At 49.4% G+C, this 15,785-nt stretch overlaps 1 protein-coding gene and 1 pseudogene across 2 annotated transcripts in view; both read right to left on the bottom strand.

The window, feature by feature from the left end:
- Nucleotides 1-15,785, bottom strand: part of TECPR2 (tectonin beta-propeller repeat containing 2) — a 95,863-nt gene that overhangs the window by 55,335 nt on the left and 24,743 nt on the right. For both annotated transcript variants that reach the window (XM_027120618.1, XM_027120619.1), the window contains exons 5-7: nucleotides 13,647-13,804; nucleotides 4,753-5,065; nucleotides 2,223-2,355 (exon numbers count right to left, since the gene is read on the bottom strand). In XM_027120618.1, coding sequence (XP_026976419.1) covers nucleotides 2,223-2,355; nucleotides 4,753-5,065; nucleotides 13,647-13,804 — 604 coding nt within the window. The remainder of the gene's footprint in view (nucleotides 1-2,222; nucleotides 2,356-4,752; nucleotides 5,066-13,646; nucleotides 13,805-15,785) is intronic.
- Nucleotides 5,072-6,996, bottom strand: LOC113627678 (mitochondrial import inner membrane translocase subunit TIM14 pseudogene; annotated as a pseudogene).

Raw genomic sequence — 15,785 nt, 5'->3', positions numbered from 1 at the left:
CCATTTTGATCCATCCAGCCATCCTTCTGTTACCGAGTACCTACCGCATGCCAGATGCGTTCTAGGCATGGAGACACGGCCCTTACCCAGACAGGTGGGCATTCCTGCCTCGACCGGGGGCCACAAGTGGGGACGAGCAGGGCAGGGAAGTGACTTGCAGAAGGTCACACAAGATTACACAGGCAGATCTTGGTCTGGAGCTGCACCGTCCAGTACAGTAGCCAGCAGCCATGTAGCTATTTAAATTCAGATTCATAGACATGAAACAAAACTTAAAATCCAGTTCCTCCGTTGCACTCAGCACATTTCGAGTACTTGGCAGCCACGTGTGGGCAGTGTAGTTACAGAGCATCTTCACGCCTGCAGGAAGTCTACTGGCCTCGTGGCTCCTGGTCACTTCTCCCCTGTAAGTGGCACTGCCACTTGGTGACACTGTTAAGGCCCCCAGCTCACAGGCTCAAGAGCAGAGCTCTCTCCGTTTCTATGAAAGTTACAACCCTGGAATGATGTTCGCCCCAACCTGCCCTCTGTGACTTAAGAGGTAATTCACTCTCTTCTTGCCATCTCTTGGGAGATTATAAATTCAGGACAGTGACAGCTAGTACTTCATTTTTGTCTTTTTGAGGCTAAATATCTGGCTAAAGTGAGGCTGTTTTTTATATTCTCCCAGCAGCCAAACCTTGTATTCTAAGGTTTAAAAGACAAACACTATAGCCATGTCCCAGGCAGGCCGCTCCCTCCCGTGCTGGAGGGAGGGAGCCCCACTTCCTGCCCAGGATCTCCGCTGCCTCTCTTGAGGTCACTCAGACATTAGCTGACACTGGTCAGAGTAGAAACACCAAGGATGGCCCTGTGGCCAAGAGACCCGAGGAAAGCAGTGGCGTGCCCACAGCCATGGCACAGGGCGGGCCCTCCTGACTAACCTGGCGAGGCAGGGGAAACAGCGGCTGAAGCGGAAATCTGGACGGTGACTTGGGGCTTGTCACGTACTACCCCAATCCTCAATTTTCTAATCTGTGAAAGGAGGACACCATTGACTAACACGCTAGGGTCTTCTTCAAACCACGTGCTGTGTTAGGGCCACAAGGTGAGTCACGAGAGCCTTGCAATCAAAAATCTATTCTTGCGTAAGGTAAGTGGTGAGGCAATGACTCCAAAGTCAAGGAGCAGCAGGAAAAGGGCCCCAGGAACGCAGTGAGGAGAGACTGACTCAACTAAGGCGACTGGAAGAAGTTATCAAAAGTGCGGCGATACCGACCGAGTCTTGAATGATAAGGGGGAGGGGTGCACAGGGCAGCACCCGAGGAGGGCAGGCCTCGTCGGGGAGACCCAGGCAGCAGTGTCAGGACAGGCGCACAGCAAGCAAGGAAGGGCCAAGGCCGCTCCAGCCCCAGGGAGGAAGGTGGCCTGGTTAGGGAAAGGCGGGGGCAGGACGCCTGTGCAACTGCCCAGTGAACTTCAGAGGCCCCACGAGGCGCTGGCATCTGTGGGCACTGCCCTCACCTCAGGCATCGGGCCCTCCCGCACGAGGCTGTTTGGAGGACTGGACGAGATCGTGAACGTTAAGTGCTTAGCAGAGTCTGGAAGGTGGTGAGCACAACGCAGTGATGACAAGGCGGGGAGGGGCAGTGGGGCAGGGGCCACACAGCTGTTGTTGCGACCACCAGGAACAAATACATAAAGTACCATGGTCGTGTGCATGCACGACAACACAGAGTAAGGTTCTTTACTCATTAGAATTTGGGCTTAAATATGAATTACCCAAAAAAAGTCAAAAGCACAGAGAATAATCAATACTACAAGGAAGAACTATGTTAAAGGTAAAAAACCGTGTCCCAGGTGACAGACTGAAATGTTCTAAAATCTTACGCATCAATCCCACAGGCTGTCTCAGAGTGTCGGACGGAGATCAGTCAGGTGGGTGCCAAGTTCTCCTTCCTACTCACCCAACCTCCCTGACCTCCAGACCCGCAGAAGCAACTCCACCAAATGTGAGACCCTGGCTGATGTAAGCCTGAAAGCAGGTAACCTTCAAGAAAAGTATCACAAACCGTCTTTTCAGAATCAAAGGAAACCCTCTGAACACCTCGTTTCGAAAAAGCTACAATCATTTAACGAGCAAAAAAATGGTACGTTTTATACATCACAAACTGTAATTACATACATTTTATAACAAATTTTGTAACAAATACATTTTATAACATTTTACAAGAAATACAAACCTATTGATGCTAGTCCTTCAGGCCTGCTTGAAATTCTTATAATGTTCCTGTCTCCCTTTAAGAAAAATATTTCATTTTCTGTGCAGGAAACAGACACGATATCACCTGATCCTTCCAAACCAGCAATTGTGGCCTGTCCAAAAAAAAAAAAAAAAAAAAAATCACAAAACCAGGCAATAGTAATAGTTCAAATCGTACAAGCATGTGTAGCAATCCAAATAAGTCAGACAACTGCTCTTCGTTGTCATGATTCTGAAACTCAGGGAAATTCAGTCAAAGTCAGGTAATACCTGACGGATGTGTGACTGAGTCACAACCCCTGCCAGTAAATTTATGAGACTGAGCGAGCAGTCTCTCCCCGCCTCTCGGCCACCCTCTGAACCGGTCCCCGCCTTGCTTCCCGCTCTCTGATCGCCCTTTTCTGGCTTCAGGTGCCTCAACTGGCCAGTCCAGACCCCAGCCCTGTTCCTCCACGACGTCACGCGCTCTGCTTGAGTTCTTCTCCTGACCCTTGCTCACTGGGAGAGTTCCAACTTGACTCAGAGGCCGCCTCCTTGGGAAGCGTCCCTGACAAGCTCACCCTCCTCAGCAATGCCCAGGACTCTTCAGAGCTCACAGCACTTTACACAAACCCCCACCTGGCACGTCTCTCCTGGGCTGGAATGTGTGCTGGCAGGTCTAGGTCCCCTACTGTGCCGAGTCCTGTGGGAGAGACTAATAGGCATTGCAACCCTTGGTTTTGAATGAATAAGTGAGTGAGGGAGGATTCCCCTAACATCACCTGAAAGCAGACAGCAAACAAAACACAGGACATCCCTGACTTAAAAAAAATTCTTGCTTCTCAGTCAACAGTGCAAATAAGAGACTAGCTCATTATAGAAGAGAAAATGAGTCTCAGTCCTTTGTAAATTCTTAATAATCCTGACAGTAGTTTGAAAGCTTTTAATCATGTTGCCATGTAAAGACTCTCTGCTCATGACCAGGTCCTCTGTCTCCACTTCTCCATCTATAAGATGAAGTTAATTATACCTACTGGGGAAAGCCCTGGGTAAGTGCTCAGAAGAGAGGAACTGATGTACAATTATACCACATCTTGACCCCGCCAATTAACAAGTGCACATTAAGTTCAAATAGTACCCAGAAAAAGAAGAAAAGCTGTGTTCTCTACACCTGAGGAAGAATACAAAAATGTCTTTCAAAACGTTCCTTAAGAAAAGAAACAAACTCAGGGCTAAAAGGCATCTTGGTGATTCCCTAACCCAACTCACCAGTCCCCTCCCCATGTTCCAGGTAGGGAAACCAAGCCAGGCAGACGAGAGACTCCTGGTTATAGGTAGAACCAGACCAGAATCTCCCAGGAAGAAGAAAAAGGTCAGTTTTTCTTTCTACTAAACCAGTAGTACCAGGCATGGCTGATAACAATCATTAAGAAGCCTTGCAGACGAATTTCATTTTCTGTCACACAACTAAGAAAACCCTTTGATTTCTACCGTGAAGTGCTGCTCATAAAGGAAAGGGCGTCTGTTAGAGGCCTGCTGACTTCAAGAAGGAAGAACGTGAGCAGGATGGGGGTGGGGGGGGGGGGAGGGGAAGACGTACAAAACAGCAAAAGCTCTGCTCTTAAGAATAAACTGAAACTACACAGCTTTGTTTTTTTTTAATTCCTAATTCCACCTCTGTTGGCAATAACCTCTTACCATCCTGATTTAAACAAATTGTTTCCTACCATGATTTAATAATGCTGGGGAAAAAAATAACGCTGGAAAGTTGTCCAAATACATCATTAAGTAAAGTGGGGAAAAAAATGGCAAAACAGTGTGGCTCCATTTGGGTAGGAGAAATAAGGGTAAAAGAACAGGGTGGAAAGAAAGCTAGAGAAAGAGCCCCCTGCCCAACTCAGTGTTGCCCTGCGGAGGCCTTGGGGAATGAGTCCCTATCTTACTGTTTCCGTCATGTTTGAGTTTTCATTTAATACCCTCACAGTAATTTGGTAGTCAGAAAACACGTGATTCAAAGAAATTATAAAGAACAAGTTTAATTTTGTGCTTAAATAAAACACACACAGGGCTTCCCTGGTGGCGCAGTGGTTGGGAGTCCGCCTGCCGACGCAGGGGACGCAGGTTCGTGCCCCGGTCTGGGAAGATCCCACGTGGCGCGAAGCGGCTAGGCCCGTGAGCCATGGCCGCTGAGCCTGCGCGTCCAGAGCCTGTGCTCCTCAATGGGAGAGGCCACAACAGTGAGAGGCCCGCGTGCCGCAAAAACACACACACACACACACACACACACACACACACACACACACACACACTTTCTTAGCAGGGGACAGGACTATGAATATTTAAACCAAATATTTTTTCAAATCTACAAAAACAACCAAGCCTTCATTTGGATTCCTTGACTGGCCCAGTGGAAAAAGCAAAGCATCTGAATCAACACTGTTCCTTCTATCGTCTGAGAAATGAAGCAGAACAGTCCATAAACATTCTCTTGCCTCTAGACACCAAAGACGTGGTACAATCACTTTACTTACCTGGTTGACGGTGTCTAGAAGGTAAATACTATATTCATTCCAACTCAACACCCAGCCTTCTTGAAAGAAACATGAAACAAGCCCCAGGTGTTTCTCGGGTGAGCTGCAACTTCCCCTGTCAGAGGATTCCAGGCGCGGGTAAAGCTCGAAAGGCTTGACTCCTCCAGCAAAGACATCTTTTAAGATAAACGTGGCCTGAACGGTCCCATGGATGTCAGCCTTCCACAGCCGGAGCCCAGGCCGTGATGCGTACAAGGTTAGATCACTTTGCTTACAAAGTCCTGGTATAAAACAAGCACCAAATTTCCCAGTGCTGAAATTACAAGAAAAAAAGGAGGAAAGAAAGAAAGAGAATGGACTGATTTAAAGTGCTAGCTGTCAACCCCCGATATTAACTCTAACAAGAATTTCTGGACTAAGCCAAAACAAGATTGATTCTTTTTCGAACCCTTTTCTACAGTGTATTTTTTGGTTAACTGAACCGCCTGGCCAACACTGAGGCCACAGAGGAGCCAGTCTCTGTCTTGCACTCCCTACAGCATCCTCAGAAGTGTGCACCCCGCTAAGCACACGCAACAGTTACTGCGCACAGTGCTTTTTTTTTAAAATCATGCTGTTATAGTTTTTAATGTATGAAATCTGAAACAATTTAGATTTATCACTGACAAAGTGATAAGTACATACCTAGATCAGTTTCTTAGGTTAAGTTGTGGCTAAATTGACTTTTAAGTTCAAGGTTCTAAGTGACTGGGGGAGTCCTCTGTACCTTGAACAGCCTTCTGTCCCGATGAGATGAGCCCCTACTATAACAACCTGTGCTAATTCCATCATATTTATCACATTGTATTTTAATTATCACTTTATCAGTCTCCCATCAGATTGGGGATTCCTTCAGGGAGAGACTACCTTGTTCACTTTGTCTTGAAATAGGTACCAAATTATTTGACAAATGAGTAATGAACAACACTTCAAATGGCATGCATTTATCCATAATTATTGAGTATTAACCTACAAATATTCTATAATCCGATTTTAAATCCTCCAATTTATACCAAGGCTTTGATTTAGCTTATGCTAATTTTTAAAATGTGTAGCTTTGAGGCATTTTATTATAAAAGCTGGTACTCATATACATAAATGAGTAAGAACTTAACATTTATCATACATTTACTTCACTTTTTAGCTTGGCCTTCTAGTAAATCTTTAGCCTCATTGATTTTGGCTGCTATATAAGGAGATCCTCCCTCGTCTGGGTGATTTAAAAGCATAATTCATCGATGAGCATCTCTTATGTTTCCCTTACTGGCAGCAGGGCTTACACCTAGTATTAACGATGCTTCCCGTTTTGTCATTTTGGGTTCAAACCCACCTCTGTAATAGCCACCACTAAAGGCAGATTTCGGTAGACTTTGAACAACTTGTTTTACTTGAGGCTCCATATGCTTCATGGCCTGCGAAGCATAACCCCCTGCAAATCCTGCAGCAGCAATGGTCAGTCCAACCGCTACCGCTGTACTGGCCGTGGCTCCCGCTCAGCTCCCCGGCCCCACCTGTAGCACGGCTCATCCCACCCCACCAACTCTATGCCCCTACCCTGCACGCAGTGCTTTATCTCCACTCTCCTTTAACCCTCAACACAGCCCTGTGAGGCAAGTATCACGACTCCCGTTTCAGAGAAGAGGAAACGGAGGCAGAGGTGACAGACCCAGGACTGACCATCCTCTCCCTGCTCTGAAATTCTGTTCGTTCTAACATCTGACTGCTGTGCTCATCCCAACATGCCAGTGAATGAGCTTTATGTCCAGAATTGGGGCAGCACTTTCAGAATTTCTCTTAAACCCATCACAGGGACCAATCTCCATTCTGATCCTCCGGCTTGGGGTTTTTTTCCTTCTATTTTTAGTATCATGAAATATCTAACACAAACAAAAGAATATATATGCTTTGAAGCCTAATAATGAAATATACACCCAGGAACCTATCCCTCAACTTTGGAAATAAATCGGTAGTCACATCGCTGATGCTCTCTGGCTCCAAGAGTCCCTGCCCACTCCGTTCTCATGTGTGAGCCCTGAATTTTGTGTTCATTATTCCCTTGCGATTATCGATAGTTTAACCACATACCTACGTACTCCTAAACACCACATAATTTAGTATTGTTTGCCTTCCATTTGTATAAAAATAATAGTACGGGGCTTCCCTGGTGGCGCAGTGGTTGGGAGTCCACCTGCCGATGCAGGGGACGCGGGTTTATGCCCCGGTCCGGGAAGATCCCACATGCCACGGAGCGGCTGGGCCCATGAGCCATGGCCACTGAGCCTGCGCGTCCGGAGCCTGTGCTCCGCAACGGGAGAGGCCACGACAGTGAGAGGCCCACGTAACAAAAAAAAAAAAAAAAAAATTAGTATGATGCTATTTGCATCCTTTTGCAACTTGCTTTTAACTTAACATAATATTTCTAAGATTTATCCTTGTTGATAAAAAAAAAAAGCTGTAGCTTATTCATTTCCACCACTATAAAGTGTTCCACAATTTATTCTCCCTCTTGTTGAAGGGCATTTGAATTATTTCCACTTCTTCGTTTTGAATAGTGCTCATTATGAGCATTTCTGCAAATAACCTCCTAGTATTCAGGTCTAAGAGTTTGTCAAGGATACTTCAGAAGTGGAACTGTTGGATTGCTGGGTAACTGCCGGGCTGCTGAGTAAAAGCAGATTCAAGTTTGGAAGACAACTTCAAACTTTTTCCAATGTGTTTACACCAGCCTATACTCTCGTCAGCAATCTATGAGTTCTCATTGCTCCACATCTTTGCCAAATCTCAGACGTCCACCAGAATTCAAATATTAAGAGTTTCAGTTTGGGGGCTTCCCTGGGGGCGCAATGGTTAAGAATCCGCCTGCCAAAGCAGGGGACATGGGTTTGAGCCCTGGCCCAGGAAGACCCCACACACCGTGGAGCAACTAAGCCCATGCGCCACAACTACTGAGCCTGCACTCTAGAGCCCGTGAGCCACAACTACTGAGCCTGTGTGCCACAACTACTGAGCTCGTGTGCCACAACTACTGAGCCTGTGTGCCACAACTACTGAGCCTGTGCTCTAGAGCCTGTGCTCTGCAACAAGAGAAGCCACAACAATGAGAAGCCCGCACACCGCAACGAAGAGTAGCCCCCGCTCACCACAACTAGAGAAAGCCCACACAGCAACGAAGACCCAATGCAGCCAAAAATAAATAAATTAATTAATTGATTTAAAGAAGAGTTTCAGTTTAACCCTAAGTCCTGCTGATTCTCTCTCCGAAGTATTTCTCTGATTTTGAATGGTAGAAAGAGGACTGGCTTTAGGTCGACACCTGGGCTCAATTTCCAGCCCTGACATTTAATAGCTACGTGGTATGGATCTCAGTTTCCTCGTCTATAAACCAGGGATAATAATTCCCATCTCAAAGGCTGATGTGAGGATTGAATGACAATCTATGAAGACAAAAGAAAGCAATGCTTGTGACACCGTAAGTCCCCACAAACGCTCAACTGCCTCTAATTCCACCCCTGTTACCATCGTGTGCTCCTGTGGGTGCTGGGCCCTCTCCTCACCCTCACTGCACACACAGCACACCCGACCCCCAGGGAGGCATCCACAGGGCCCATCTCACAAAGGCACGCAGATAAAGTTATCTGGGTGTTTCTCTGCACTTCAGCATCTCACTACACCCCTTTGGCACCTCAGTAACTAAATCCTTCCAGACAGGGTCTAAGGAGGACACCAAATATCGAATTCAGCTTTGAACTGAAAACTGTTAGACTAACCAAGAATCAAGATCGTTACTAACCTAACACTGTAGATCGTTCATGGACAGCTCCATAATCAGCATCATGTTCTGATGATTTTCTTTAGTGATCTGTTCTGCAAAGCTTCTCTAAATAGAGACACCCAAAGAACTCTGGCACGGTAGCCTATAACCTCTTCCTCCTGCCTTTCCTATCAAATCAATTTCTATTTGGTGATCCAATTTTCAAATCTATATTTCTCCTACTAATAAAGTCCTCTTAAAAATCTCTTATCGGACTTCCCTGGTGGCTCAGTGGTTAAGAATCCGCCTGCTGGACTTCCCTGATGGCGCAGTGGTAAAGAATCCACCTGCCAACACAGGGGACACGGGTTCGAGCTCCAGTCCGGGAAGATCCCACATGCCGCGGAGCAAATAAACCCGTGCACCACAACTACTGAGCCTGCGTTCTAGAGCCTGTGAGCCACAGCTACTGAAGCCCGCGCGCCTAGAGCCCACGCTCTGCAACAAGAGAAGCCACTGCAATGAGAAGCCCGCGCACTGCAACAAAGAGTAGCCCCCGCTCGCCGCAACTAGAGAAAGCATGCGTGCAGCAATGAAGACCCAACACAGCCAAAAATAAATAAATAAATAAATAAATTTATTTTTTTTTTAAAAGCTCCTGTCACTTCACCTTAGGTGACTAAAGCGTTCATTTTAACAAACATTTAGTGAGCTCCTGAACCATGTAAGAGACTCTGCGCTGCAGGCAACGTGAAAGATGCATAAGAGGAAGGTCTTGGCCCTGTCTCAGAACGCCCTGCAGCAGACGGGCGTCTGCGAGGTGCCATCTCTGAGGCTCAGAGGGCTGCTCGAGGACTACAGACAAGGGGGACACGTTCTGACCTGGGCATCAAAGGCTACACCTCGGTTACTGAGTGGACAATGACCAGACTGAGAAAGGGGAACGGGCACTCCAGGGAAGGGCAGGCTGAGCGGGGGCCTGGCGTGGGGCTGCCTCTGAGGCGCTGCGGAAATGTGTCGGGAGCGGGTTGGGAGAAGGCAGTTAAGTTGGGGATAACTAGCTGCAGCCGGATGCAAACCGTCCTCTACCCCAGACTCGGCCACCACCTGCCTGCAGGGCGATTCTGCAGCACTTGCTGATGTCAGTCTGAATCAGACACAACAACTCCAACTTCTAAGGTCTAAGCACTGCAGGATTCTAAAATCATAAACACATTAACTTAGTTTCTTAGTTTTGGGGGAGCTGATTTCTAGGAAGACCACTGATGACTTTACAAGACACCTTAATTCCCTATATGAGCCACATTAATGTGAAAGAAGTGTTGCCGGTGATCAAATTCTAACCAGCAAATGGTGATTTCTAACTTATGTATAATAATGCTGAGCACAGACAGTGAGCCTGAAACGGGAGAACGAGTCAAAGCCGGGACAATCGTCTCCACAGCCGAATGCCCAAAGGCCACCAGACGGGCACGAGGTGGCTCTGGCGGGGGCGCAGGCTCCACACCCCACACCCGGCCTGGACTGCAACACGCAGGCGCTGCCGACCCAGGACAGTCCTCCTGACTGGACTGCAGGACACAGCGATAGGCACAGGGAGGGCGCCAGCATACACACAGAGGAGAACCGAGACGGAACACACGTCGGGGGATGGCTGGGGACTTTGAGATTTTTCTAGGAGAAACATACACGCTGTTCTGTCAACCTGAGGAGGTTCGCAGACTGGGTCAGGAGAGGACAACCTTGTCTTCCGGCACTCCCTGCGCCTGTCCCCGAGCCCGGCTTCCCCGCTGGCCCACAGCAGCCGCCCAACATGCCGCCACACGCTCCATCCAATGTCTCGCCAGCCCGCACGGTCCCCTCCAGGCACCCGCTAGTTCTGCGTTCCCATCTACACAGAAAGAGTCCTGCCTACACTCACTGCCCACTCCCCCTCCCTCAGCCCTTCCAATGCCACGGCCTGTGCCCCACGAGGGTGGGCACGCGCGGCCGCCACGTTGCCAGAGACAAAGGCCCGGCTCAGCCCACCTCTCGGGCCGATCAGCGGCTCCGACACGGCTCTCTCTGACACGGAAGCAATGGAGTGCCCCAGAATGCGAGGCCTCCCCGTTCCCTAGTGACACTCACTCCCCAGGTGAGCTCCTCCGTCCCAGAGCTTTGAACACTGTCTATCGGCTAACGGGCCCCCCCCCGCATGCACAGCTGCGGCCCCACCTGCTTCCTGAGATCAGCCGCGGCTCCTCCGCCAGCCTCCTCGACACCAGTAGCCGGCAGCCCCGCCTAGCCAAGTGCTCAAGCCACCATCTCCAAGGGATCATCTCTCTCACACCCGAGAGTCAACACACCCGTTGGCTCTGCCTTCAAAGCGCCCCCACCACCCCGGCCTGGCGTGAGGCCCTGCTCTCACCTGAATCGCCCGGGAGCCCCCGCCAGCCTCCCTGAGCAGCTGCCCTCACCCCCCTCACACAGCAGCAGGACTGACTCCCCGGGTCAAGGCCGCTCATGACTCTTGATGGCAGTGGCGTAAAGCAGCCCCTGAGCAGGGCCCACAGGATGGGCCGCCCCCAGCGCCCCTGCTCCCAGCGCCTGGTCTGTGCTCCTAGACCCTCCGTACAGGCAGGGCTTCTGCCGCCCCTCCCATCCTCCCTCAGGAATCTGCTCAGGCTCCACCCACCGGCCTGCCCTAAACACACACCCGCTAAGGCAGGCATCCTCGCTAGCTCCATACCCATTCGTTACTACTGAACATTCTAGAACACATTTAATGTCTGTCTCCCTCACAGGACATGAGCTCCTTAAGATCAGAGCTCTTGTCCCCCTTGTTCACAGCTGTCTCCCCAGACTGAGAAGGGCGCCTGGCACACAGCAGAGACTTAGTAAGGATTTTCCAATGTTGAATGAATAAACACTCTCCCTGGGTGACCTCATCCAAGGCTAGGGGTCTCAATGTCACCTGCATCTGATGACCTCATTTTCATTTCTGGCCAAAACCCCTTCCCTGAATTTCCAACCTGTGTATGTTATGCTGGACTGTGATTCCTGCTTAGTTACCTAACAGGCATCTCAGATGCAACAGCCCCAAGACAGAATTCCTGAAGCCTAGACCTTAACCCTGGTCTTCCCATCTCAGTTAAATGGCTTCACCATCTGTCTAGTTGCTTTAGCCAAGGGCACGGAAACCCTTTCTTATTGTTCCTTCCTCTCCGTTTTCCCCTACATCCGATTCACCCCATTACCCTCCATCCCCCTCCCCTCTCCTCTCCATGCCGGGTACCCAGGCGAGGTCTCCGTGCTACTCCTGGGCTCCTGCAGCAGCCTTCTCACTGTTCCCTGCCTGACCGTCTCCAAGTCTCCAGGCAGATCCAGGGTAGCCCAGATAGTCCTTCTCCTGCCTGAAGCCCCCCACTGGCTTTCCGTCTCACCTAGAATAACGCGGTTGACAGCATCTCTCGCCTCACGCAGGCTCAGGCCCTCCTTTTCAGCACCCGGCCCACTGGTCTGCAGCCACCCCAGCCCCCTCCTGGCTCCTCAAACATTCTAGGCCCTGGCCCGATCCAGGGCCTTGGCATCTGCTGTCCCCTGAGACCAGAACGCTCTTCCCATGCTTTAGGCTTCAGCCCACAGATCTCTTACCCAGAGGCCTTTCCTGACCATTCTAAGAGAGGCCCTGCCCCCAGCTGACACCTCACCCTGATGTTGCCTCTATAGCACTGACCGCAGCCTAGACCTTTATCTTACTTGAGGGCAGAGGCCCGTCCCCTGGCTCACCGCTGTCCCACCGTGTGCCACCCAGAGGGACACTGTTGCATGGGGCACCACTTCCAGGAGGCAGACATGGCCGACGTCCTTTTCTAACCACAGCCTAACACGGCACACGACAGACACAAGCCTTCAGGACACAGAGGTTAAAAATGTTTCCGTTCATTCTGTCATCCCTCACTTCTCCAATACAGCTCCCTAGGAGAAACGGGACCCGTTTATCTGTTTCTATATCCTGCAACAGTGCCTGGCAAGAGTGTGCTTCTAACGCAAGCTGCCGAAAGACTTGGCTACACAACGCACCAGGAGAGGTTCATGCCAAGGTGCTCAGGTTTCACACGGGAGGTTACAAGGCCAGGTTTGAAGAGAAAGACTGTTGGGTATACGATCCCCGTGGAGGTAACTGGTTTTTAAATCTCTCTTTTTACACCTTCCTTCCAAAAAGACACAAGGCAGTAAGACACTGACAGACAAGCCAGGACGAGACGTCAAGCAGAAGAGTGGGACCCTGGCAGAGGGAAAGTCACGACCAAGCTCTGCACACCACTAAGCCCAAGATACAGATTCTGCTGAGCGTTCCAGGGGCCGACAGGGAGATTACTGTTACAGAGACACCAGATTGTTGGTGGAATTAGGGGGGTATTCAGCGTGGAAAGTAGAAGCCAAAGGGGAAGCGCGAGTGTCTTTTAATAGCCATGGACCGCCACGCAGAAAAAGAATAAACTTGCACTGTGCTGCTGCAAAGCCCGGGACACAGCACAACAGACGCTGAGAGGACCGGAGGCTGGCACCCCCAGCACCACCAGCTGGCCCTCACTGACGCCCGCCCACCTCCTGCCCACTCTCCAGCACCACGCCACCCAGGCCTCCGCGTGCCCCCGGCCCACATGCCGTCCTGCCCCTCCGCCTCTCCCCCGGGCAGGCTGGGACTGGACCGACCCTGCTCGCCGCTGTTCGTCCAGGGAGCAGGTCAAGGGAGGGGCCCTCTCCCGGCCAGGAGCCCTGACCCCTTCCAGACCCGCCCCCTCCCTCAGGATGCCTCCCGGCCCCAGGCTGGGCTACAGCCCATGTGAACTCTTCCCGCGCCCCCCGCTCAGCTCCACAGCAGGTGACACAACTGGTAGCACCTCCCCTGCCGAGGTCACTCCATTTTCACGATGGCGCGGCACGCGGAGGGAGTGAGGGGCGAGCTCCCACCCGACCCTGAGCCTGACCCCTGACCTCCTACCCGGGCTGTGGAGGAGGGGGCCCGCAGGGAGCAGACTGCAGCAGCCACATGTGGCGGGCAGGCTGGGGACCTGCCTGGAGCCGCGTCACCACGAGCCTCGACACCAGCGATGCTCACCTTTTCCTTGGCTGTGTTCCGATTTGCTTGACAGACTTCTCCTCGGTGTAGAAAAGCAGACTTCTCTGTAAAGTCGAGACCAGCAGCACCTTCTGGCTGTAGTCCAGTTGCACGATGGAAGCCGGCTCCTCCAGTACCAGGTGGGAGTGACAGATGCCCTGCGGAGAGACGCCAGGTGAGGCTCACAGGTGAGGCACACGGCGCAGCAGGCTACAGTGACCCCACGTCAGTCTGAGAGGACTGGCCCGTGTCCCTCCTGTGCCTGACACTGACTTTGGTCAATGTCTACCTTAAAACGAATGCTTTAATTCTCACTGGATTCAATGTCAACCCACTGCAATGAAATTATTTGCAAAAGTCCTCACTAATGAGAAAACAGTCAGGGTTACCATCTATGTCAGGCTACATCAAGTTGGCCAAGAAACATTTACAAATTCTGTATAATTTTTTAAAAATGTTCTCAGTACACGGTTCAAAGAAGAATCCATAAAGATTAAGCAGAAATATGTTGCACCATGTGTATTATTAATTCCAACAGAACACAGTGGGGCTTTCTATAATATTACTGTGACAACGGTCAAAGTCCATATCGCACTCCTCCTCCACAAAGGGTTCAAAGCAATCGTGGGGACATTATATCCTTGCCTACTGAAAGGGTCAGAAGAAACAGGTTAGAAAGAAATTAAAATGGTATTAAGTATATTGAAGAACAAAGTAAAGTTCTAGAAGGCATTTTACTGCTAACACAAACTATATTTCTTGGTGTCAAATATCTGCTGCTATAAGCCCTCTTCTCCTGAACCTGTTTCTTTAATTGTTTAGAAATACTGATGCAATGTCATAGACCTTTGCAGGGAAAGAGGGAGCAGCAATCAGATCCACTGGCAAGATGTACATACAGTAAAATTCACTCTTTTTAGATATACAATTCTATGCATTTTGACCAATGCATTCAGTTATGTAACCACCAGCACAATCAAGACGGAAATCCCCACTACCCCGCAAACATCAAGGACATCAAGCCAGATTTCCCTCCCACCTTTGCAGTTATGCAGACCGTAGCTTTTCAATTTTTGACTTAGCTTGTAATGGAATTACATTTATTGTACCGTATTGTGCAAAAACACACGTCTTTTTTGCAAATCTCATGAAATACCTGTGTCTCCAAAAAACAATGATCAGAACCTCAATAAAGCTGGGAAAAGAACGATCAGCACGCTAAGGATAGTGCTTTCTGCATGTGATTTTTCTCTCCATTTCCTGACATCATGCATGAGCAGTGTCCCCTCTGTGCAACTCAGGCTGGGGGAGTGACAGCAGGAAAGTACAAATATGCGGACCCTTAAAACCTTAACAAAATGTTTCCCTGGAGAGTAGCAGTTCTCAAAGTGTGGTCCACAGTCCCTGAGGGTCCCCAGGCGAGGTCAAAACCATTTTCATTATAATACTAGGTTTTATCTGCCTTTTCCACCAAGCTGTGGTTTGTACTGATGGTTGGTAGAGCTACTGAAAGCTCAAACGGGCCCAAGATGAGCAGGGCACCAAAATCCGGTAGCTGCCACGGTGCCCTTAGCCACTGTGCACTTGCAGCAAAAACATGAATTTCACTTCAGAAGGTCTTTGACGCAGGAAAATGATAATTCCATCTCATCTTGACTCTTGTGTACGCCTATCTTTGTATTCTGTGTGACAAAACAGGGCACGCACGCAGCCCTCCTGCTGATGCTGAAGCACTTCGGTTCTCAAGGAGGAAGCACTTGTGCGGTCGTATGAGCTGTGAGCTCAACCAGCTGCTTTTTTTCACAAAATACATTTTTACTTGAAATACTATAATTATTCAAACTTGGGTATTTGGCAGGCATTTTCTCAGAAAGAACAAAGTAAGCCTGTCAATTCAGGGGAAATAAGTGACAGTATTTGTTGCTGATAACAAAATGCAAGTTTACAAGTGAAGATTAGAATTTGAAAACTTGTATCCACCCTTGTGAACCTGACAGATTCCCAACAGCTAAAGACTTTTCTCATCAGAATGATGGCGATATTAACAAAGGTGCTTTCTTTGATATTATATAATTAAATGTTTCAACATTTGGAAGATGTGCATCACTCAGTAGGTCAGTATTTTCCAAGTGATCAATG

This window comes from Aethalodelphis obliquidens, unplaced genomic scaffold (genome assembly GCF_003676395.1).
Source record: "Aethalodelphis obliquidens isolate GAN/ISIS:26980383/991018 unplaced genomic scaffold, ASM367639v1 scaffold21, whole genome shotgun sequence".
NCBI classification, from domain to species: Eukaryota; Metazoa; Chordata; class Mammalia; order Artiodactyla; family Delphinidae; genus Aethalodelphis; species Aethalodelphis obliquidens.
Note: the sequence above shows the minus strand (reverse complement) of the source record. Positions and strands in the feature narration are given on the sequence as shown.